This window comes from Podarcis vaucheri (genome assembly GCF_965113315.1).
Source record: "Podarcis vaucheri genome assembly, chromosome: 7".
In the NCBI taxonomy this organism is placed as follows: domain Eukaryota; kingdom Metazoa; phylum Chordata; class Lepidosauria; order Squamata; family Lacertidae; genus Podarcis; species Podarcis vaucheri.
The window spans coordinates 75592388-75618533 of NC_138765.1; the positions used below are offsets into that span (position 1 = coordinate 75592388).

A 26146-nucleotide genomic window follows, 5' to 3' on the forward strand; every position below is an offset into this window, starting at 1 on the left:
GGGCAGGGGGCCAGTTTTGGCCCACAAGGACTGCAGGGAGCTGTGCGCTGCGCTTTGAAGTCATGATGATCAGCTGAACATCAGGGCTTTAAAATACAGGGGGTTGGCTTATGGTCGGGGTTGCAAGGCTTTGCAATCCTTCTTCATGTGAGTTGCAGCTATGGAACTCGCCCCTGCAAGAGACAGCGACGACCTGCCACTTGGATGGCTTTAAAAAGAGGCCTGGACTGTTAAGTTTAATTGACAATGAAATGAGAATCTCTGCGTATTGGTGAAAAAGTTTCAATACAGGGAGATTCCACTGAAGCCTTAGAAAAGCAAACAGAGCACTCTGAACTCTTGCTGTGTAAAAGTTTGAACAATATTTTTATGGGGTCTGCACAATGATTTCTTCCAAAAGGACTCAGTTCTTACGCTTCCAGTCGCTTCAAACTGCACAATATTAATATCTGCAATGTGGACAAATTCACAGAGGATAAAACTATCAATGGCTACTAGCCACCACAGTTGGAGGCAGTATGACAAAGTAAATTGCTGAGAATCAAAGGTGGGCAGATTGCTGCTTCAGGCTTCGCATGGGAGCACTGGGCTGGTCACTATGAGAATAGGATGCAGGATTAGATAGGACTGTACCTGCCTGCATTCGGCTGGCTCTCTTTTTGCAGTTCAATGGCTGTGATTGCAACCCCTCCTTTTGGCCTAGCTGCATCTTTACCTGTCAGTGGTTAGAACTAGAATAAAAAAGCCCAAAGGGCTTGGGATCCAAATACCTAAACGATGTATCCACCAGCTTCAGCCTTATGCTCAGAAAGGGAAGCCCGGCTATTGCCCCGGCTGCTGGCTAGCTGGTGTCGACCCATGACAGGGCCTCCTCGGTGGTGGCTCCCCATTTTGTGAAAGGCTTTCCCTGGGTGAGGTGCACCCCCTCTCCTCTGCCAGGAAGCTCACTGGGTGGCCTTGGGCCAGCTGCCATCTCTTAACCCAAACCACCTCATAGGGTTTCTGTGAGGAAAATGTGGGAACAGGCAGAAGTGTGCATGCCACCTCGAGCTCCTTGGAGGAAAAGTGGGATATAAATGTATTATCATTATTCATAATAATAATTGGCTATAGGAGAAATTTAAAAGCATTTCTGTTCATTCGGGCATCTGATAGCTTATTGATATTGGCCATAGGGACCTTTAACTTAGCAACTTGAATGTTAAATGATATCTGCTGGATACCTCAGTCGGTAGAGCATGAGACTTAATCTCAGGGTTGTGGGTTCAAGCCCCACTTTGGGCAAAAGATTCCTGGATTGCAGAACCCTCATGGTCCCTTCCGACTGTGCAGTTCTATGTTCTGAGAGCTTTTAAAATGGTTTGAGTCAGTTTTTAAATGACCTTCATCATTCTGATTCGTTTCACTTTAAATTGCGTTGTTCCAAGCTTTCAATGGTCGACGGCATTTAAAATATTTCGAGCTGGTTTTTAAATTACAATTTTGCTTTGACCAATTTTCTTTTGAATTGCATTGCTTTTAATTTTGCAATGCTTGACGCGCTGGGAAGAAGGGTAGGACAGAAGCTGAAGAAATAAATAGCTGCTCCACCCTTGTTTCTTACCCTTAATGGCCTCGAGGGGGGATTGTCAAACAGAGACGCCAAGCATGGTTTGGTGCAAAGCATTGCCCCCACTCCCAGTCCTCATTTTGGCCAGGGGTGGCGGCTTTGAATCCTTAAATTTGGAGCAGATTATGAGGCACATTGCACTCCCTTTGGCCGTTTGGAAGGGAGGGTGAGACATGCAGCTACACAGGTCTCCGAACCTCCCTAAGCAGAGACCTCCAGCCCTCACTGCTGCAGCCAGCTTTGCAGTGGGAGAACAGAAAGCCAAGAAAAGTGGGAGGGGCGGCTCAGAGGTAAAAACTGGGGAGAAGAGTCAAGCCTAGGATCCCATTTCCCTCTCCAAACTCTGTCGGCAAGAAGGGCTCCGAAAGGGCCTGGCTCCCCACCCACGTCTCCTTCTTCTGCCATCAGAAGAAGTAGTTTTCTCAGTGCAGGAATATTTAGAGAGAGGAGAGGCCTCCGTCGCTGGGCTCTTCTTGGCTGGTGTTCCTCTCAAATGCAAAGCAGCTGAGCTGTCTTCTGGTGTTAAGAGAAATATTTGCGTGCGGGACAGAGGGGTAGAGAGGCAGCCAGGAGAACAATAGGAGGAAGAAAACATGGCCTTCCATCCGGCGTTGAGCCTGGAACTTCAGAGGTCTTAGCTGGTAGGCTGAGAAAGTTTTTCCTGCCCCTGAGGCCAGGGCCCTCCATGACTTTGCATCTGGCCCTTGGGATGCTCCCCAGGCCACGCTCCCTCTCACTGACCCTGCTTTGCTTCCAGAATGTATTGGCCTCATTGGGATGTGCTTGAACACAGTCTAGCCTCCTGCTTGCCTGGGTGGAAGGCAGAGATTGTGAAAAGCCAGCCTGCTCTGCAAGAGTAGCATCTACATCTGTTGCTCCGCCCACTTTTGCCCTGGCCCCGCCCACCTGTGGCACGTGGCCCTTAGAGGGCCATCCTGAAGGGAATGTGCCTATTGGTCTAAGAAAGGTTCCTTGGGGATGCGCCTGCGGTGCAGGTAACAGCAGGGTTGGGGCCTAATGCTGGCTCTCTTCCAGATGCCCTCTTCTAAAAACAGTGCCTGAACACTGTATCGGGGCCTCTGAAGCCCAAAAGGAATGAGCACTTGGCAGTGCTATTTCCCCCACAGAGCTACAGTTAAATCCCAGAGCAGTTTAAGAACCCCTCTTTTCCCAGGGAACTCTGGGAACTGTAGTTCTGGGAGGGAGAGGATCTCCCAGCAACTCCCTTAACAAACTACAACTCCCATGATTCTTTGGGGGAAGCCATGCCTGTTCAAAATAGTGCCGCAGTGCTATAAATGCATAGTGTGAGTGTGGCCTAGATCCACTAACAGGAATGGAGATGGCTAGCTAACTTAAGTCCATTTATTTTAATGGGTCTACTCTGAGTAAGAATCCGTTGGGTACACACCTCTATTAGCCTAAGCGACCCCAGCAGACAGGAACCTTAAAAAAAATACTTTAAACTTTTAGGGAACTTTAGTTTCAACTGGATGTTGAATAAACATGCAATTATTAATGGTTACAGTTGTGAATTTTATTGTGTTATTATTTTCCTTAGTGGGCTGTGCAAACCGCTAATCTGAATAATTCCTTTTTATAGGGTAGGGTAGAGAGCGCTGGAGATGAGTTTATGGAACCAAGTGGGGAACGGTAGCCTGGAAAAATTCGGGAACCACTATTTTAAATATTTGCACTGTTACCTCATGAACAGGAGGTGTTAGATTCCATGCCCACCCACCCCCCCAAACCCTGGAGGAAAATTGGAGAGTAAAAACGAAACAAACAAAAAAAAGACTGACATCAGCCCTATCAACCTGAATGTGATGCATCTGCCTCTGAGCCAAGTTGTGTTAAACAAAACAAGGATTAGGGTGGAAAAGCAAACCCGGAGCCAGAGAGTTGGGGGTGCAGGAGGGGAGAGGGAAGATGGACGGGTCGACAATCAGAACTACTTGCTATTCTTTGTGCAAAGCAGGGGCCAGGCGCCAACTGGACACTCTAATCGGCCTTCTGTTTCTTTCTTTCTTTTTTAAAAAACAAAAATAAAAAATTCAAGCCACCGGAAGGCAGACGAAAGCTCAATGCCCCCCGCAACAGAGGCAGCGAACTCTCGCTTCCACTTTTTACGCAGCACCGTATCAGCACACATGACATTTTACCGCTTGCAGGAGGGCAGGTCTCTGCCCAGAGGGGCTTACAATCTAAAAAAATCCAGCATGGTCAGCCTTTACTAGGGACTGAGCCTTTAGTGTGCTAGGGCCCTGCCCCATGGAACTCCCTGCCACCAGAGGTTCGGCAGGAACAATTCCTGCCTTCTTTTAGACCAGTGGTTCCCAGCCTTTTTGGTATGGTGGCCCGCAAGCTCAGAGTCAGTTGGCAAAGTGACCCATTGATTTATTGTTTGTTGCATTTTCATCCCTCTTTTTCTCCCAAGGAGCTCAAGGTGGCAAAAGTGGTTCTCCCCTTTCTCATTTAATCCCCACAACAACGGCCCTATGAGGTAGGCTAGGCTGAGAGGCAGTGACTGGCCCAACGCCGCCCAGTTGAGAGCTTCATGGCTAAATGGAGGATTTGAACCCTGTTCTCCAAGGTCCTGGCCCTACACTCTAAACCACAATGCCACACTGACTCTCCATTGATGGTAAGCCAACGAAACAAGAAGTTGAAAGATACTGTACAGTGGTACCTCGGGTTACAGACGCTTCAGGTTACAGACACCGCTAACCCAGAAATAGTACCTTGGGTTAAGAACTTTGCTTCAGGATGAGAACAGAAATCGCGCTCCGGCAGCACGGCAGCAGCAGGAGGCCCCATTAGCTAAAGTGGTGCTTCAGGTTAAGAACAGTTTCAGGTTAAGAACAGACCTCTGGAACGAATTAAGTACTTAACCCGAGGTACCACTGTATAGTGGGACGTGGGTGGCGCTGTGGGTTAAACCACAGAGCCTAGGACTTGTTGATCAGAAGGTCGGTGGTTCAAATCCCTGCGATGGGGTGACCTCCCATTGCTTAGTCCCTGCTCCTGCCAACCTAGCAGTTCGAAAGCACGTCAAAGTGTAAGTAGATAAATAGGTACTGCTCCAGCGGGAAGGTAAACGGCATTTCCGTGTGCTGCTCTGGCTTAGTCATGCTGGCCACATGACCCGGAAGCTGTACGCAGGCTCCCTCGGCCAATAAAGCAAGATGAGCGCAGCAACCCCAGAGTTGCCCGCAACTGGACCTAATGGTCAGGGTCCCTTTACCTTTACTTTTTACCACTGTATATGGATCCTATCAGCTAAGAATTACAAGCAATTATTTCAGGAGTTACTGCTAAAGCCTGCAACTGATTTATTTAGGCTTTGTAAGAGACAGTATCTTACAACTTCGCAACCCACAGGTTGGGAAAGGCAGCATTAGATACCTCCTAAAAACTGTGATACCCTGTCAGGCCTTTGCAATTATTTACTTATTGCATTTGTATTCTGCCTTTTTCTCCAGTGAGCTCAAGGTAGTGTACAGAGTTGTCCTCCCCATTTTATCTGCACAACAACCCTGCTGCGAGGTCAGTTCGGCCAAGAGGCAGTCGCTCCCAATGACTTTCCAAGCCGAGTGAGAATTCGAACCCTGGCCTTCCAGGTCCTAGTCTAGCGCTGTAACCATTGTACCATATAGGCTTTCAAATCCCCTTTCATTTCTTCCTGCCAACCAGTCTCTACTGATGCTTTTATTTACAGTGGTACCTCGGGTTAAGAACTTAATTCGTTCCGGAGGTCCATTCTTAACCTGAAACTGTTCTTAACTTGAAGCACCGCTTTAGCTAATGGGGCCTCCTGCTGCCGCTGCACCACCAGCATGCGATTTCTGTTCTCATCCTGAAGCAAAGTTCTTAACCCGAGGTACTATTTCTGGGTTAGCGGAGTCTGTAACCTGAAGTGTATGTAACCTGAAGCGTCTGTAACCCGAGGTACCACTGTATTTCAAAGTCATTCTGCATGATGCACAAGGTCTTGCTGAGTTTTTATGAACGTGTGCTTTCAAATCCATCCATCAATCAATCAATCAATCAATCAATCGCAGGAGCTCAGATACACACAAAACCCTGGCAAGGATCCCTCTCCCCCACCTCCAAAAGTCTTTGGAACAGTGGAGTCATTTCCCTGACTTAGCGGTGCCTCTGTCTAAGGCCTATACGGCCTAGGACCCTCGTACCTACGGGACCGCCTCTCCTGGTATGTCCCACAGAGAAATTTACGGTCTGCAAATAAAAACACCCTAAAGATCCCAGGCCTCAGAGAGGTTAGGCTGGCTTCAACTAGAGCCAGGGCCTTCTCGGCCGCGGCTCCAATCTGGTGGAACGCTCTGTCACAAGAGACTAGGGCCCTGCAGGACTTGACATCCTTCCGCAGGGCCTGCAAGACAGAGCTGTTCCACCAGGCCTTTTGTCAGGGCGCAGCCTGACCCCCTCCTCTGGCAATCTGCACAAAATTTTGCTTGATGGTTGCCATTAATTTGATTTTAATTTGATTTAATTAATTTTATAATGAATGTTTTAGAATGTTGAGTTATTTTGATTGTTGTTAGCCGCCCTGAGCCCAGCTTCGGCTGGGGAGGGCGGGATATAAATAAAATTTATTATTATTATTATTATTAAGGGGGTGGTGAATCTACTTATGCAACATCTCAACAAAGGAGGGAGAAGAGCCGTACCGCAAGGAACGCGCAGGCCTTGGGGAGCAGGGGAGCTGAAACTCAGGATTGTTGCCCACGTTGCATGGGATCCATGACAACCGCTAGAATAGCATAACAGAAAATAAATGTCAAGAAGATCCTCTCATGCCTGTTTGCTCAGGGCTGTCAGAATAGAATAAGAAGAAGAGTTTGGATTTGATATCCCGCTTTATCACTACCCTAAGGAGTCTCAAAGCGGCTAACAATCTCCTTTCCCTTCCTCCCCCACAACAAACACTCTGTGAGGTGAGTGGGGCTGAGAGACTTCAGAGAAGTGTGACTGGCCCAAGGTCACCCAGCAGCTGCATGTGGAGGAGCGGGGAATCGAACCCGGTTCACCAGATTACGAGTCCACTGCTCTTAACCACTACACCACCCTGGGTGTATAAGGACCTCCCTCCCCTCCCCCCCCCCGCAATGGTCCCAAAGATGGCCAGCAGGAGCCTGGCAACACGCCGTGCAATCATTGAACAATCTCCAGCGCTGGGGAGCTGGCAACCTCAGGAGGGCAAAGGGGCCGACTTAACTAGAGCCGCTCCTGCATGCCTTCAAAGGGAAGGGCTGTAGCTGAGTGGTTAGAGCATCTGCTTTGCATGCAGAAGGTCCCAGGTTCAATCCCCAGTGTCCCCAGGAGGTAGGAATGGAAATTATCCCGTCCAAAATCCTGGAGAGCAGCTGCCAGTCTGTGTAGACCACAGGTCGGCAACCTAAGGCCCGCGGGCCAATTCCGGCCTGAATGAGTTTGGGATCCGGCCCAGTCCAGAAATCGCTGCATGGTTCTGATTCATATCATTCAGGCTGCGCCATTTTTTTCTCTGGAAATCGCATCTGCGCATCCCAGATGCCGAAAATCACTTCCACGCAGGCATGATTTTCGGTGTCTGGGCATGCGCAGAAGCGATTTCCCGCACCGCGGACATGCACAGACGTGATTTCCGGCATCGCACTGCACTGGTCCGGCCCGCAAGCGATCTCTGCGGGAGTGATCCGACCCATGTCTGGTAAGCCCTGCTGATGGGTGTAGACAATGGACCCACTGGCCTGACTCTCAATGTAAGGCAGCTTCTGATGTCTTAAGGGAAGGCTGTAGCTCAGTGGTTAGAGCATTGGTGTGTTTCGTTTACAAACTGTTTCAGAAAGTGCGAATTAGAGTAGTGCCTCGCATCAAATCTAACTGATTCATATAAAGGATTCCATGAACTGAAAGCAGAGATGACGCATGTACTTTTGTAACCCAAGAAAATCTTAATAAAAACAATTTTTTTAAAAAAAGAAAGAAAATGAGAATTAGGTAAGCTTGACTTTAAACCAGCGTGGAGCAGCGGTTACGAGTGCTGGACTGGGACCTGAGAGAGCAGGGTTCAAATCCGCTCACTCAGTGACTTTGAGCCAGTCACTGCCTCTTAGCCTAACTTACCTCACAGGGTTGTTGTGAAGGTGAAATGGGGAGGAGGAGAACCAGACAAGCCACCTTGAGAAAGGTGGTGTATATATAGAATAGATAAAAATAATAAACAAATAAACAAACCCAAGTCAAATAGGATTTCTGCATCTGCCACTGCTTGCTGGTGACAACATGGTGAGTGCTTTGCAGCTGCAGGGAACTCACCGGATGGGCTCAGGCTTCAGGTGGTGGTTGAGAGAGTCGGTGAGGATGTTTACTGTGAAAGGCGGCTTCCCGTCTGATCTCTCAATGTCGAGGTGGGCGGCGTTGCAGAGGGCATGCACCCCAGAGTCCGTGCGGCTCGAGATGGTGAACTTGCTCGGCGTGGAATGCCGGAGCTTCTCTGCTGCCATCTGAGGGACAGAAGAAACTTAACTGTGTGGGGTTGCTGTGGCAGAAATAGGGGGTGTACTAACCAGGGTGGTGTCAGGAGCTCAGCCTACACTTGAGTCGGATCCTGGCAGAGGCACATGCCTGACTGGCATGTTCTCTCCCTCCTGGTCTTTCGTTCGGGAGCTTCAAGAGCTTTCTTCAGCCCGAACGTCACAGCGACCAATGCCAACAGACGCCGGCACACTTAAGGATCCACAGAGTTTGCGCAGTTGCGTAACAGACCTCAGCAACTCAGCATTTTAGCTAATCTACTTTATTTACATATAAACACACACGGAGCACTGCAACATGGCTCCCTCTCTCTCTCTAGCATCAGACAGCAAAGGAAAAAAGAACAAAGGACAACTTCACGGAACACAGTAACATAAACATCCTGTCTCCGTCACTTCCCACTCCGTGGAGTCAAAACATATACCATCATGTGATAGACAAAAATCCCATGACTGCAATCATGGAGCAGAAATTCTAACAGGTGGAACGCCCTTTGCCATTTTCACAGACACAGGTGGGAGAACTGGGTGCAGGTTTCTCAACAGACGCCTCTAACATAGGAACACCTAAGTACAGGACCAACATGGTGCCTTCTGGTTATGGGATGAGATGACAACCGGTGTGGTGGTTAGAGTGTGGGACGAGGACCTGGGGGGCCAGGGTTCGAATCCCTAGTTTAGTTTAGAGAAAAGGTGAGTGAGAGGTGACACAGAAGTAGTTGGTAAAATCATGCCCAGCTTGGAGGAAGTGCACAGAGAGAAGTTTTTCCTCCCTCATCACACTAGGACTCGTGGACGTCCAAGTGAAGCTGGAAGATTCGGGACAGACAAAAGAAAGCATTTCTTGACACCGCGCATAGGCCGGCTGTGGAAGTCTCTCCCCCAGGGCGGCCACCAATTTGGACGGCTTTAAAAGAGGATGGGAGAAATTTGTGGAGGAGAGGGCTATCAGTGGCAATGCTTCTGAATATCAGTTGCTGTAAACCACAGGGGGGGGGAGGGTTGTGGTGCTTGTGTTCTGCTTGAAGGCTTCCCAGCAGCAGCTGGTTGGCCACTGTGAGAACAGGATTAGGGCCATTGGCCTTATGCAGCAGGCTTTTCTCATTGTCTGGGGTTCTCGTCCCCATTCAGCTCTCAGAAATTCACTGGGTGTGACCCTGGAGTCATTCACTGCCTCTTAGCCTAACCCACCTCGCTGTCAGGCTTCAGGGCCTCAGCTTCCTCCCTCTCCCCCCCCCCCCCCGGCAATAGATAAGCAGAACAAAGTGAAAGGAGTCTCTCACCAGTTAGAGATTTTAATGATCACAGCACCTGTTCCTCGGGATGAAGGTGCTCCCAATTAAGGGTCCCACCCACTTCCTCCCTCATCACCCACATCACTACCGCGTCTTGTAACCTGACCTCGCAACCACTGTCCTGCCTGTGTTGTTACTTTATCTGTCCTCCTTGACCTTGGGCTGATCCGATGGACGCTTTGCAGCAACAGTGAGTCTGTTAACTCTCTCGCTCCCAGTTATTCTTCTCCTAACTGTTCACCCCCCAGTTCTTCCCAACTTCTGCCTTCTGAACTATGTCCTTCTGCAAACCATTGCTCCAAATCTATACTGTCCTCCTGCTCCTAGGAAGAGTCAGGATCCTGATTAGGAGCGGGGAGGAGGGAGGCTCCCACCATTCCTCCCCGGAGCCGCCCTCCTCTGCACGGTGCCTGACACTCACAGGGTTCTTGCGGGGATTGAAGGAGGAGGGGGAAAACAATGTAAGCCTCTTTGCCCAGAAGGGAATGCAGCCCTCCAGCTGAAAAAGTGGACCAACGGTTTGCCTCCCTATATGACAGCTTCCTAGGTTCCTATGCCTTAAGCAGAGGGCCGCAGCTCAGTGGCAGGGTATCTGCCTTGCATGGAGAAGGTCTCAAGTTCGATCCCTGGTATCTCCAAGTACGTAGGGCTAGGAAGGCCTCCTGCCTGAGACTCTGGACAGCTGCTGCCAGTCAGTGTAGGCAACACTGAGCTGGGCGGATCATTGGTTTGACTTGGTGTAAAGGGGAGCTTCCCACATCAAGCGCTTAGGCCCAGAACGGGAGGCTGCAATGTTGTTCTCCGACAGAATAAGAGTATGAGCAGCTGATCGTTTTGAGGATGCTGCAAGGAAAGGGCGAAGGGCCAGATCCAGAATGTGAAGGTCACAGGTCGATTCCGTCCTGCCAGGACCAGCAAGGGCAGGCTACTGTTGTTCAGCACAATGCACCCATCCATCACGGTTTACGGCCTCTGCCATCCCTGACGGGAAACGTCTTGTAAAAGAGAATGAGAGTGCCCATCAATTATTAAAGCCAACGAGGCTGCCGAGAGGCCAGGCAAGTGGTCCGCAGAGGAGTGATGTCATCCAATGCCATTAGCCCCCACCCCACCCCCCATCACCAATTATCAAAACCTTCAGCTTGTCCAGAACAGGGTCAGGATGCACTCCTAATCCCATGTATTCACATTTGTATCCCGCCATTTTTCTCTCCAAAGAGCTCAAGGTGGTGCCCATGGTTCTCCCCACCCCCTCATTCAACCCCCACAACAACCCTGTGTGGTAGGTCAGGTTGAGAGGCAGTGACCGGCGCCAAGGTCACACCCCCAGTGAGCTTCATGACCAAGTCGGGATTCGAACCCTGGTCTCCCAAGGTCCTAGTCCGGCATTCCAGCCTCTCGTATGACATCAGGTGCAAGGCAGGTGGGCATGGCTTGGGCAAAACCATCTGGCAAGTCAAATATGGGGAGCAGACCGAGTTTCATTTGGCCTATGGGAAAGAGGCTCCCTAACACCGGTTTAAAGTGACAACAACATCAGACAGGACCATATTGTTTTCCTTTCACTTTGCGTTTCAAACACATTATCAGAAAATCCTCTCTTTTCCCTGAAGCATCCTGCGGTGGGTGGGGTAGGGAAGGACTTCTGCAGAGCTTCTGCAACATGTAAATCAAACAGAGTTAACCGATTAAAAGCCAGGCAGAGAACTGGCTTTAATCGACATTTAAAGTAAGACCTTTAATCTGCTGGCAATCCCGACAGGAGAAGTAAATAAAGCCGAGACGAGCCCATCAGCAAATTAAACAGGTTTGTTCTTTTTTGCATGCTGGAAAATAGTTCCGAGGATGGAATTGCTTTGATAGCAAATTTTTTGGGGGGTAAAAAATATATATAAAAAAATGATCAAAGGGCTGGAACGCCTTACCTATGAAGCAAAACTAACGCCTGGGGCTTTGCAGTTCAGGAAGAAAGTAAAAAGGATATGGGGGAGGGGAAGTGAGACACGACAGAGGTTTATAAAGCGATGGGTAGGTCTGCCAGCATTACAGATGTAAAAAAACAGGTTTTTTTAAAATCTCTCTCATAATTCTACAGGGCTGGGAAACCTCAGGCCCTCCAGGTCTCACTATGTGGCCCTCAGAAACCTCCCCCAAGCCACACCTCCTCCCCACAGGAAGAGACCACGAGGGTCATTCCTGCAATGCAGGAATCTTTTGACCAACGTGGGGCTTGAATCCACAACCCTGAAATTAAGAGGCTAATGATTTACCGACTGATCTATCCAGCAGCTATGCTTCTATGTCTTTTGCTTGCCAGGATGAAGGGTGGAGAAGGATGTGTGAGCATGTGTAGAAAGCAGCCTGCTGCACACAGGTAAAATGGGCACCTGTTGCTCTGCCAATGTTTGGCTCCGCCCACCACTGGCATGTGGTACTCAGAAGGTTCCCAAGGCTTATAGATGATAGAACAACGATCTGCCTTGGTGCAAGGCAATTTCCTTGATGCCCTTTGATTTCTTCCAGCAAAGCAATTCTTACATTTATTTATTTTTTCAAACGCAGAAAATAAAAACTTGAGAACCAAAACAAATAAGACAAAAAAAAGCACACAATCCAAGCCATTTGGAGAACTCCAGCATGGGTGGTAAACAGGCGGAAATAATAATATTCGAGGGAAGAGGGCTTGCGGGGGCGTCACTTACGTAAGAATCCTTTTTTGGGGTGGGGTGGGTGGAATGCTATATTTATGCCCTCAATCTCCACCATCCGTGGAGAATTGGCAACAATAAGAAGACTGGGGGTGGGGGTGGGGGTGGGGGGTAGAAAGCAGCAAATCCAACGGGTGATGCTCCGGCTCTGGAAATTATCCCTTGCTGGGAAAGATGACGAGATTTCCAGCTAAATGGGTAATTAACTGTCCTTACAAGAAGCTGGTCGGGGAGTTACCTCTAGATTCTCTGCCCAGCCTGCACAAAGAGGGCCCCCCCCCTCTCTCTCACACACACACACACACTTTTGAGTTGCACATCAACCCTCATCAACACATTAGCTCCTTTGTCTAAAGCAGCTTCTCTGCACCAGGAACTGGGCACCTAATATGTTGCCATTTTAGGTCCATGGGCTCATCTGGATTTTGAAATGAGTGCTGTGGATGCCTCTCCTTCAGGTCACACACACACACACGGGTGTTTGAGCATGTATTTAATGACAATGATAATGCATACCTTCCAACATCTATCCAATATACCCCACTCATCTGACTGTGTTGCCCCAGGCACTCTGGGCAGCTTCCAACATATATTAAAACATCAAACATTAAAAAAACACTTCCCTGTACAGGGCTCCCTTCAGATGGCTTGGGTGTGTGTGTGTGGATAACTCCATACCCTCCAACATTTCTCCAATGAAAATAAGGATGTCCTGAGGGAAAGCGGAACATTCTGGGATCAAATCAGAAACCGGAATGCCTTCTGCAAATCCGGGACTGTTTCTGGAAAATAGGGACACTTGGATGGTAATGATAATGATATATTAAGACTATGCATGAGGCTTCAGCCTGGTGGGAGCTGGCTTCAAATGACAGCACGGCGGCGGGGGAGTCTGCCATCCTCTGCTCCCCTTTAACCTCCATTTATGTTGTTGCTTAGTTGTGTCCGACTCTTTGTGACCCCATGGACCAGAGCACGCCAGGCACTCCTGTCTTCCACTGCCTCCCGCATTTATAGGGCCTGCCTTAAGTCTCGGGTTTGGGCCCTGAAATCTCAGGGTCTGGGATGCCCCTGATCTGGCAGCCCTAAAACAACAACAACCACCACACACACACACACACACACACATGCACATACAAACTTTGCCCCTTTGAAAAGCAAACTGTTGAATCCAGTAGAAGGGATCCATGTCATGAAGTAGTTTGGCTTTGATATCCCGCTTTATCACTACCCAAAGGAGTCTCAAAGTGGCTAACATTCTCCTTTCCCTTCCTCTCACACAACAAACACTCTGTGAGGTGAAGCTGAGAGACTTCAGAGAAGTGTGACTAGCCCAAGGTCATCCAGCAGCTGCATGTGGAGGAGCGGAGACTCGAACCCGGTTCACCAGATTACGAGTCCACCGCTCTTAACCACTACACCACACTGGCTCTCAGTGAAAACAGTACCTAGAGATGCAAGAGGAAGTGAGAAGGGCAGTCACTTTTCTAACTTCTTCATTCAGCTCTCGGTTAGGGCAGCTGTACATCCGGAAATTCCCGGACACAGCCGGAATATGGCAATGGAAAACAGTGTCTGGGCGGAAATCGCAAGCCATGTCAGAAGTTTAGATTTTGGCGAATTTCCTTTTAAAAGTCTCAAAAAAGATCAATAGCTTTTGTGGCAACCCTGCTCTATGTACTTGTCAACGAGCTGGATTTTTGAGTCTGCACCCCCTCCGGACACTTCTCTCCCCACCCCTATCCTGGATCAGCAACCTCCCCCACCCCCCCAAAAAAAAAACACAGAAAGAGAGAGAGAGCGCGCATGTATACACACTTTGCTTTCCAAGGATCTGGGTAAAAATCAGATCTGGCAGAACTATGCTGAGTCTCGAAAAGCAGATAGAGCTGAAGGAGGATGTGGGAAGGAGACTCATTTTTCTAACTTCCTAATTCAGCTCTAAGTACTTTTCAAGGGAGGTGAAAGGTAAGCAACCACAGCACCTCGTGCCCAAGGGATGAACAGGAAAGGCCTTCATGGGTACCACGGACACTATGGCGGCAACACGCACCATGCTGGACAGAGCCATAAATCCACGGATACCAAACCATCCCGTAATGCACTTCCGAAACCTTACTTCCCACTGCCCCACTATTTCATCTCCTCTTCAGCCTGGAGGACTGAGCTTTGTTCCAAACCAGACCCAATTTCCATACACTGAAGAATGTGTGGGAAACCCGTTCCAGCCCGAGGGCTGCATTCCCTTCTGGGGGCCATATTCCAGTGATGGGCGGGGCCAGAGGCAACAGTGGGCGGAGCAATGAATGTGAATTTTACCCATTGTACTCTAGGTTGGGATGCAAGTGGCGCTGTGGGTTAAACCACAGAGCCTAGGACTTGCCGATCAGAAGGTCGGCAGTTCGAATCCCCACAACGGGGTGAGCTCCCGTTGCTCGGTCCCTGCTCCTGCCAACCTAGCAGTTCAAAAGCATGTCAAAGTGCAAGTAGATAACTAGGTACGGCTCCCTCGGCCAGCAAAGCGAGATGAGCGCCACTACCCCAGAGTCGGTCCCGACTGGACCTAATGGTCAGGGGTACCTTTACCTTTTTACTCTAGGTTAGATTCTACGCATAAGCTCACCCCTCTCCATCTTCCACCCAGGCAAGCAAGAGGCAGGATCAGTGTTTCCAGCTAGGCACAAACACTCAAGGAGACTGACAAGCAGAGCTGGCAAGGTATGTGGCTTGGGAAGGGGGGTGGCCTGGAGAAGCCTGGAGGGCCACACTCAGCCCCCAGTCCTGAGGTTCCCCATTAGGATGAAGACCTGGGTTTTAGGATGCTTAATTCTGCAATTTTTAACACAGAATCAGAGGCAAAAGCAGGGCTCCACCCTAACTCAGCCAACCAGCGGAATCCTTCCCATCAGCAGTTTGGCCGAAAAGCACCGCACAACACATGCTGGCGGGTGCAACCTGCCGAACTCCTGACCCTGTTCACAAATGACCTCTCTGTGTCCTCTCCTGGTGCCCTCTGAGCTGCCCTGCACATCTGCCACTTTTATTTATCATCCACCGCAACGATAATCTGCTAGCATCAATCATGCCAGATTGAGAAGAGACCCATCATTTGAATAGCTGTAATTTGCTTGCGTGCCGGTTGCTGGGGAAACGGCCCCCAATAATCCCAATTAATGGTGTGCCACGCCAACAAGGAGGGCAGGTGGTGGAATGGGCACTTTGGTGCACCTCGAAAGAACATCTGTGCGGAAAGGGGAACAGCATCGAACATCTGGTCTGGGAACCTCTTTCCAAAAGCAGCCAGCCAAATGCTACTTGAAATAATAATAGTAATCTTATTATTTGTACCCCACTCATCTGACTGGGTTGCCCCAGTCACTCTGGGAGGCTTTCAACCAAGGTCATAAGACTGGAGAAGCTGGTGCACCCCCAGATGTTCCTGGACTCCAATTCCCATCATCCCTGGCCACTGGGCTTGGGCTTATGGGAATTGGGGTCCAGCAACACCTGGAGGGCCAAGGGTTGCCCCCCATGGTGTAATCGATCTTAATAATAATAATAATTTATTATTTATACCCCAGCCACTCTGGGCGGCTTCCAACTGAATATTAAAAACAGTACAGCATCAAACATTAAAAACTCCCTAAAGAGGGCTGCCTTCAGTTGTCTTTTAAAAGTAAAATAGTTGTTTATTGCTTTGACATCTGCTGGGAGGGCATTCCACAGGGCAGGCGCCACTACCAAGAAGGCCCTCTGCCTGGTTCCCTGTAACCTTACTTCTCGCAATGAGGTAACCGCCAGAAGGCCCTCGGCACTGGATCTCAGTGTCTGGGCTGAACGATGGGGGTGGAGACGCTCCTTCAGGTATACAGGACCAAGGCCGTTTAGGGCTTTAAAGGTCAGCACCAACACTTTGAATTGTGCTTGGAAACGTACCGGGAGCCAATGCAGATCTCTCAGAACCGGTGTTATGTGGTCCCGGCGGCCACTCCCAGTCACCAGTCTAGCTGCCGCATTCTGGATTAATTGCAGTTTCCGGGTCACCTTCAAAGGTAGCCCCACGTAGAGCGCATTGCAGTAGTCCAAGCAGGAGATAACCAGAGCATGCACCACTCTGGCAAGACAGTCCGCGAGCAGGTAAGGTCTTAGCCTGCGTACCAGGTGGAGCTGGTAGACAGCTGCCCTGGACACAGAATTAACCTGTGCCTCCATGGACAGCTGTGAGTCCAAAATGACTCCCAGGCTGCGCACCTGGTCCTTCAGGGGCACAGCTACCACATTCAGGACCAGGGAATCCCCCACACCTGCCCACCCCCTGTCCCCCCAAAACAGTACTTCTGTCTTGTCAGGATTCAACCTCAAACTGTTAGCCGCCATCCATCCTCCAACAGCCTCCAGGCACTCACACAGGACCTTCACTGCCTTCACTGGTTCTGATTTAAAGGAGAGGTAGAGCTGGGTGTCATCTGCATACTGATGAACACCCACCCCAAACCCCCTGACGATCTCTCCCAGCGGCTTCATATAGATATTAAAAAGCATGGGGGAGAGGATGGAACCCTGAGGCACCCCACAAGTGAGAGCCCAGGGGTCTGAACACTCACCCCCCACCACCACTTTCTGGACACGGCCCAGGAGAAAGGAGCGGAACCACCGTATAACAGTGCCCCCAGCTCCCAGCCCCTCAAGACGGTCCAGAAGGATGTTATGGTCGATGGTGTCAAAGGCCGCTGAGAGATCCAGCAGAACTAGGAAACAGCTCTCACCTTTGTCCCTAGCCTGCCAGAAATCATCAACCAGCGCGACCAAGGCAGTTTCAGTCCCATGGTGAGGCCTGAATCCCGATTGGAAGGGATCCAAATGGTCCGCATCCTCCAGGCGTGCTTGGAGTTGTTTGGCAACCACCCGCTCAATCACCTTGCCCAAGAATGGTAAATTTGAGACTGGGGGATAGTTGGCCAAATTGGCAGGGTCTAAAGATGTTTTTTTAAGAAGCGGTTTAATGACCTCCTCTTTCAGCGGGTCTGGGAAGGCTCCCTCGCAGAGGGAAGCATTCACCACCCCGCAGAGCCCATCGCCCAGCCCTTCCCGGCTCGCTTTTATCAGCCAGGATGGGCAAGGATCAAGGAGACAGGTGGTCGGTTTCACTTGTCCAAGCAGCCTGTCCACATCCTCAGAGGTAACAGATTGGAATTGATCCCATGTAACAGGACTAGACAGAACTCTAGCACTCTCCCACCCTGGCCCTGCTCCCATGGTGGAGTCTACCTCCTTCTGAATATGAGCGACTTTATCTGCAAAAAACTTTGCAAAAGCATTGCAGGAGATCTTGGGGTCCCTACCAGGCCCCGGTGGTTCCGATAGATTGCGAACCACTTGAAAAAGTCTCCTGCTGCTGTTTTCTTCAGATGCAATGGAGGCGGCGAAGAAGGCCCTCTTCGCTGTCGCCATTGCCACTTGGTAGGCTCGACGTTGAGCTCTAGCCCGTGTCCGGTCTGATTCAGAATGAGTTTTCCGCCACCGGCGCTCTAGCCGTCTCAACGATTGTTTCATCACCCTCAGCTCTGGGGAAAACCACGGGGCTGTCCGGGCTCCATGCAATCGGAGAGGGCGCTTCGGAGCCAGACAGTCAATAGCCCTGGTTAACTCCGCATTCCAGCGGGCCACCAGGGAATCAGCTGAAAGGCCATCAACTTGGGATAAAACATTCTCTACCACTCTCTGGAAGCCAATTGGATCCATTAAGTGGCGGGGGCGGACCATCCGAATCGGTCCCACCTCCCTGCAGAGGGGAAGGGTTGCGGAGAAGTCCAGTTGCACCAGGAAGTGATCTGACCATGGCACTTCTTTTGTTTCACTTTTAGTTAATGTCAGATCACCAACATCCGTAGAGGTAAACACCAAGTCTAAGGCATGTCCGCGGCTATGAGTTGGGCCAAACTTATTCAGGGACAGCCCCATGGAGGTCATGCTTTCCACGAAGTCCCGGGCGGCCCCTTGTAAGGTTGTGTCGGCATGGATGTTAAAATCCCCCAGGACAACCCAGCTAGGTGTCTCCAGGAGCATATCCGCCACAACCTGAAGCAGCTCGGGCAGGGAATCCTTGGTGCAGCTTAAGAAAAGCCATAGTGGCTACTTGTGCAGAGACACAGCAGGGAACCTCCTTTTCTGGCTGCTGCTGCCAAGAACCTTTGGTCCATGAATGGGGAAACTGTGGCCCACCCAGATGTTGGTGTTCTCCAGCTCCCATCACCCCTGACTGTTGGCGGTGATGTGCTGAGCACCAGAGCCCATTCCTCCCCCCCATGTGACATGTAAATTGCTGCTTGAAGATTGTGAGCTTAGTCCACATTCACACCAGTAACTTAAAGCACTATGCTACCACTTTAAACAGTCATGGTTTCCCCCAAAGAATCCTGGGAACTGTAGTCTGTTAAGGGTGCTGAGAGTCATGTAAAGGGACCCCTGACCATTAGGTCTAGTCATGACCGACTCTGGGATTGTGGCGCTCATCTCGCTTTATTGGCCGAGGGAGCCGGCGTACAGGTCATGGCGAACCAGAGCAGCGCACAGAAGCGCCGTTTACCTTCCTGCCGGAGCGGTACCTATTTATCTACTTGCACTTTGACGTGCTTTCGAACTGCTAGGTTGGCAGGAGCAGGGACCGAGCACAGGAGCTCACCCTGTCACGGGGATTCGAACCGCTGACCTGATCGGCAAGTCCTAGGCTCTGTGGTTTAACCCACAGGACCACCCACGTCCCATGAGAGTCATGAGGAGGCCCCTATTCCCCTTGCAGAGCAACAATTCCCAGAACTCCCTGGAAAGAGGGATTGACCGTTAAGCCATCTGGGAACTGTAGCTCTTGGAGTGGGCTGGGATGGGGGCAGGGAGGTTCTCTCCACACCACTCAGCATCCTTAACAGACTGCAGCTCCCAGAATTCTCCGGGGGAAGCCATAAATGTTTGAAGTGATACCAGAGTGCTTTAAATGTATGGTGTAAATGTGGCCGGAGGGAAGGGGCTGTTCTGTAAACCCCTCCTAGAGATATTTCCATCACTCTGAAGTCATTCTAGCAAAGGTTGTTAACTAGGCTATCTGAAACAGCCAGATGTGATGCATTCACTATTAGATTCTAATGGATGATTGAATATTGCTTTATTTGACATAGGTTGTTTCTTTTAAAGTTATTATTACTTTTTATATTGGATCAGATAGTTACTGTTAATTTCTGTTGTTATATGTTTATATATATGTGTGTTGGAAGAGTAGCTGAGGCAACCCAGACAGAAGGGTCGGGTATAAACAAAAAAATATGATAATGATGATTATGATTTGGGGACCCTTTGTTCCTCCGGATATTGCTGAACTACAACTCCCATCATCCATCATTCCATCAACCAGAGCCAGGGCTTTTTCGGCTGTGGCCCCGATCTGGTGGAACACTCTGTCACAAGAGACTAGGGCCCTGCGGGACTTGACATCTTTCCGCAGGGCCTGCAAGACAGAGCTGTTTGGCCAAGGCACAGTCTGACCCCCTCCTTTGGTGATCCTCGTAGAACTCTGGCCCAGTGGTTGCCAACTGATTTTGAATTGATTTTAGAATATCAATTTTAGAATGCTGTGTTACTTTGATTGCTGTTAGCCGCTCTGAGCCCGGCTTTGGCTGGGGAGGGCGGGATATAAATAAAATATTATCATCATCATCATCCCGGGCCATTGGGCCATACTCACTGGGGCTGATGGGGGCTGCAGTTCAGCAGCATCTGGGGGGCTAAAGTTTCCCCACACCTGGGCTGGAATGGTGGATGAGAACCTAGGAGACCAGGGTTCAAATCCCCACTCAGCCATAAAGTTCACTGGGTGGCCTTAGGGGCACCAGTAAAAGTATTTCTAACCTACCTCACAGGGTTGAAGAAAAAGATGAGTTTGGATTTGATATCCAGCTTTATCACTACCTGAAGGAGTCTCAAAGCGGCTAAGATTCTCCTTTTCCCTTCCTCCCCCACAACAAACACTCTGTGAGGTGAGAGGGGCTGAGAGACTTCACAGAAGTGTGACTGGCCCAAGGTCACCCAGCAGCTGCATGTGGAGGAGCGGGGAATCGAACCCGGTTCCCCAGATTATGAGTCTACTGCTCTTAACCACTACACCACAGCAGAGGCATGAGAGCCAGGTTTGCCACCGACAGCTCACCGGAGGAAAGCTGGGGCATAACAAATAAGCATTACTACTAATAACAGTGCTGCATCCAATGTTAGCCCTACTCAGAGTCAGCCCACTGAAGTTAACAGACACAACCAACGTAGGCCCCTTCGCTTCATTGGGGTCTTACTTGTCCTAGGCGATCAGGGGGCGAACGGTGATCTGCAAATGTTTATCAGAAAGTCCTCCATCCCACCCTTTTGAGTCAGCTGCCGGCAGAGGCCCAAAAGAGAATACCACTGTCTAGATCAGCCATGCAGGGGGAGCGATTTGGGAAAGAGAGGAATTATATATCTCTTACGAGTCGCCAAGAACCCTTTCCAAGTCATGTAGGATTTCCAGATGCTTCCCTCTCGCGTCCACCTCTCGTGGTTTGTCCCCCCCCCCTCGTCCCCCCCCTCTCTCCCTTTGGAGAAACAAAGACTCAAGCTGTCCCGGGCGCCTGTCCCGTAACACTCCCTTTGCTGTTTCCTCATGCATGGGAAGAAATTCTTGGACCCGGAGCGCACGTTCGAGGGCCAAGAAAAAGACAATTTGCATAGAAAAAGATTTCGCCCTGGGCAGCCTTCGTTGCAAAGGAGGAGAAGCAGAGAGAAAATGCAGAAGGGCTGGTTTGGGAGAGGGAGGGAGAAGGTCCTGATATCGCAGAACATGCAAAACAGAGGGATGGAAACAAATCATATTTCCCCAGGACAGACACACTGTTTCCCTTCCCTAGGTGAAGTCACACACACAGAGAGAATTTTGCCTCTGGAGTAGCCTCGAAACTTCACATCTCCAGTAGCAAGCTGGGAATGCACATTCCTCCCCTCAAAAAGCCACCAACAGTCATCCTTTCCTATGATGACATACCATGAGGGGAGGCTGGTCTGCTGAGACAGATGGGGCACTGCCCCACCAACCTCAGCCAGCCCCTGTCTGTCTGCCTTCTTACTCACAACGGTTCCTGTTGGCTTCCTCCTCCGTCTCAGCTTTTGCCCTAGGAGAACTCGGTAGTGAGGAGGTGGATGGGGACAAACCTAGAAGAAGTTGGCTCTGCCTGTCATTGGCTCTGGCGCCACCTACTGTTCGGCTCCCTGCCTTCTGCCCTACCAGTCCCAATGGGCATGGAGATGCTGGAAACACTGTTAGATATTAGCCAGGTGTGTTTTGCTACCGAGGCGGGTCCAATTTCAACTAACATCTCCATCTGGCTAGCCCCTCCAGCTTTCTTAAGCTGGAAAGCAGAACAGCTTATGTACTGCATTTATATCTCACCTTTTTCTCCAAGGAGGACATGGTTCACTCCCCTCCTCAGTAAATCCCGACTACAACAACCCTATGAAGTAGGTTAAGAGGCTGTGACTGGCCCAAGGTCACCCTGTGAGCTTCATGACGGAGTAGGGAGGGATTTGAATCCTGGTCTCCCAGGTCCTTTTCCACACCACACTGGCTTGCTACAGTGCTTCTGCTATGGGGCAGCTATATAAATTAAGTAGGTAAATAAATATCAGAAAAGGGAAATGTCACTTCGAAAACGATTTGAAATATGTTAATTGAAGCTGGAATTCATTCTGTTCTGGATTGTTTTAATGTGTTTCAGATTTTCTCTTTAAAATATAAAACAGTATAGAAATAAAAGTAATAATAATAATAATAATAATTTCATGGGTGGGATGGCACCTAGACTTTGTACAGTAAGAACATCAGAAGAGACCTAGTGTCCAGTCCAGCATCCTCTTCTCAGTGTGGCCAAATATGTACACAGAGAAAGAGAGAGAGAAAAAGATACACACACACTAATCTGTCTTGATGCAAGACTTGGCTTTTATCTGTTTTGCTTCTTTTTATTTTTCCATGTTATTTGTTCTGGAAAATGCAACTTCTGTACTGCTTTGGAACTTTGATTACGCCATTTCCTGTCTGCTTGCAGTTTTGATGTTGTAATTAATGAAAACCTTTATTTATGAGAAATCCACTAATTTGCCTTGATACAGAGTTGAATCTGAGCACATTTTCAGGTGCTTTGGCAGGGGACTCTTTTGCCTCTCACATGAAAACGCCCTGCAGCAGCTCGGGCCAAAACTGAAGCTGAAACAGATGGAGGGAGCTGTGCACCTCTGAGCTGTGCACCGCCCGCCTTCTCCCTTACATCCCCAACGTCTGGCTCCAGAAGGGTGGGTGACTACAGCGGGAGTGAGTCAACCCCGCTTGGAAAAAGAATGATCCAGCATTCCAACAGGCATGCAGATTCCCAGCATGTTCCATTCGGGAGACCTGCCACAGATGGGCTCGAAAGCAAGTCTTAACTGAAGACCAAGTCCAAACCGAAATCTCCAGGGGTACTCAACTCCCCAGAAAATCCAGCTTCCCCTTTCCATAGTATGGCTTCACCCTGCTGGCCCGATTCGACACTTAACAAAACCCTGTGTTTGAATTGTCCTCGCCCCTGATGCTGTGGACCACAACGAAGACTTATCTCAGAGGCTTTGGTAGCAGGGGTCGCCAATGTGGTGCTTGCGGGTGCAATGGTGCCCATGTGGTCTTTCCCTGGTGCCCACAAAGCTTCTGAGCAACCCCACCCACCCTTGGTCACAAGGTGCTGAGGGTAGTTTCCTTTTTCTCCCTTGAAAAGTGCCTAGAGTTGAAGGAGGAAGTTGGAAGAATGGCACTCTTTCCCACTTCCTCCTTCAGCTCTATGGGTTCTGTCAAGGCTCAGCCTGCTTCTACCAGATGTGACTTTTACCCAGATCCCTTGGAAAAGTGAATTTTGTATGCGCACACATGCTCTCCTGTTCTAAGATGGAGAGAGAAGAGACAGTTAATGGTACTCACTCAAAAGTCCAAATCTACTAAGGTGGCTGACAGACTCCCCCACCCATAGAAAGGCGGGCTATCAGGACGAAGGCCATACGGGAATCCTGACAGTGGTTTTGTAAGTGAAGGGAATTTTTGCTGTGCTGCATGGAGGATTGTTCACGAGTGCAACAAAAAATTGTCTGCGCCTACAAAAACTGGGTGTTGGCAGAAGGGGTCCCAGTCTAGCCTTCACCCCAATATTTGTGCTTTCTACATGCAGCAAACTGTTGTACTGTCAGCTCCATTCTAAGACAGCCGAGACAGACACAGGTTAACCACCTCAATAAAAAAACTTGGTCAGAGAGAGAGCTCATGATTAAGACAAATCCCTATATTCAGATGTCGATCTACACAGACACCTACAGTGTCTGCAATTTGGCAGCCTTACGGGAACTCTTAAATAGGCAAATATAATTTCCAAACACAGATTGTCTTCAGTTCAATCCCTTCTTCTTTTGCAGTAACATAACTGGTCAGACCTGGCTTGCTCTTGTGCAATCCCAGTTCAACATCACTAAGGAGGTGAAAGCAGCATCTGAAAATATTCTGATTGGCTGCCTAGAACACTTACATCCGGGTCGAAGCACCTCTTGTCACTGGTCCACTGAACAACCCACTGCCCTTCAGAGAATAGCTTTCATTGGTCTTAGGATTTCCATAAAATTCCAGGCATCTCTTCCAGCCCTTTGGCTCCTGGAAGCCCCCCAACCAGGAGAGCAAAAATGTCACACCTCTGCCTATAGCCCATCCCAACCCAATTTGAAAACCTTAGCTGTGGTACATACCTCCAAGTGATTCTGTACTCCAAGCACCGCCTGGTCAGGGCGAACCTCCTTCACGCCACTGCAGCAAAGGAAAAAACATAATTACCTCAAGCAGAAGAAAGTGGAAGGTGACTGTGGTTCATAGGCATTGACCATCGCCCTAACTTTTATTGTGCTGAATCAAATTGAGTAGGGCAGCTAAGGGAAAGATTTATCCCAGTAGATGTACTAAACTACAATTCCCATCATCCCCGGTCATCAGCCATGCTTTCTGGGATCAATGGGAGTTGCTGTTCAGCAACATCTGGAGGGCCAAAGGCTCACTGGCCCTTGAGAATTTCTCTATCACCCTTCCTGATTCAATCTCTTTGCCACTACGCCAAATCAAGGCACAGAAATGTGTTCCCACAGCTAATCTGGAGAGCAAATAATAATAATAATAATAATAATAATAATAATAATAATAATAATCCCCTTTTAAAAAAGAAAAAGAACTTGCACAAGGAACCCGCATGTTGAGTGAAATAATTGCCCTATTAATAACAAAAGAACCTAACAAGGTTAAAGACGAAGGAAAATATTTTAGCAGCAGGTGCAAAAGCAAGAGCTATCAGTACATTAGCAACAGATGTCATTTGCAATCTTAATTCTCATTATTCCTCTTCTCTTCACTCTCCCTCTTCCCCGCTACCAATTTCCCATTGTCTTACCTAATGTGTCATCTAGAAACGGAAAATCTCAGCTGTCGGCGTGGATCCCAACGTAGGAACAATGGTTTTACCAGCCTCATGAGAAAGATCCCCCATTCCCAAAGAAACTTGGGCTGTATATGCACCTTGCCTTTAAAGAGCAAGACTTCCCCCAAAGAATCCTGGGAACTATAGTTTGTTAAGGGTTCTGGGAATTTTAACTCCAGGATTCCTTGGGGGGTGGGCGCTATGTGCTTTAAACGTATGGTGTGGACACAGCTTTGATCAACTTCGGTTCCATTCGCCCGTCACAAACGCACCGAAGAGAACTAGGTAATATAAGGTACCTAAAATAGGTAATATGTCACCTAAAATATGCTGTGTAGCCCTGTATAAATTCTCATCCGCTTAGACAGTTAACGGTGGGGTGCACCAGGTACTGGGCTGGATTAGCAGAAAGTCTGAGCCCACTCTGTCATGAAGCTCACTGGGCAACCTTGGGCAACCACAGCCTCTTAACCTCCCTCACAGGGTCGTTGTAAGGATTAACAGAGGAGGGGTTGAACCATATACAGTGGTACCTCAGGTTAAGTACTTAATTCGTTCCAGAGGTCCGTACTTAACCTGAAACTGTTCTTAACCTGAAGCACCACTTTAGCTAATGGGGCCTCCTGCTGCCGGCGCACCGCCAGAGCATGATTTCTGTTCTCATCCTGAAGCAAAGTTCTTAACCTGAAGCACTATTTCTGGGTTAGCGGAGTCTGTAACCTGAAGCGTATGTAACCAGTCGCCACCTGGCATCCAGAGATCTCTACGTGGTCACAACTGGACCCGCACTAGTAGCAAAACACACCTGCTGCTTGACTAATTTTTAGCACTGTTGTCTACACTGACCAGCAGTAAATCTCCAGGCTTGGAGGCTGAGGAGAAATCTCCTCAGACTTGGAGCCTTTTCCAGTCCTACCTGCAGATGCTGGGGAACTGAATCTGGGCCATTCTGTGTGCAAAGCAGAAGTTTTACCACTGAGCGACAGACCTTCCTGTAACAGGAGCACAGAAAGTTTCTGTATGCCATACCAAGCCACTTGGTCCATCTAGCTCAGTATTGTCTGCAGTGACTGGCAGCGGCTCTCCCGAGTTTCACGCAGGGAGCATTTGAGAATGCTTCTAAACATACCGTACTCACCAATACTTGGTCCCAAGGTATTGAAAGAACAGTAGATACCGATTTTTTGGAGAAACCATGTTGGTTTTTCAAAAGCCGCCGTGAAATTTCAGCTATGAATCATGAATATGATGCTCTGAACAATTAACATTGCCATTATTAACAACTGCTGGCAAATTTCACAGCTGCCTGAGTCTGGAAGTGGAAAGCTCTTGTTGCAATATTTTTTTTTAAAAAAAACACCTATTGCCCCCCGCTTTTAAAAATGCTAATTAAGGGGATAAACTGGCACCTCCGACCGGTCTCAGCAGCGTCCTGCCTGATGCAGCATGG

General features: G+C 49.2%; 1 protein-coding gene across 2 annotated transcripts in view; it reads right to left on the bottom strand.

The window, feature by feature from the left end:
• Positions 1-26146, bottom strand: part of PUSL1 (pseudouridine synthase like 1) — a 77076-nt gene extending 50930 nt beyond the window's left edge. For both annotated transcript variants that reach the window (XR_014221507.1, XM_082230511.1), the window contains exons 1-3: positions 25835-26146; positions 23981-24038; positions 7931-8118 (exon numbers count right to left, since the gene is read on the bottom strand). Coding sequence is in view for 1 of the 2 variants with exons in the window: in XM_082230511.1 (XP_082086637.1) it covers positions 7931-8118; positions 23981-24038; positions 25835-25893 (305 nt within the window). In the remaining variant the exon portion in view is untranslated. The remainder of the gene's footprint in view (positions 1-7930; positions 8119-23980; positions 24039-25834) is intronic.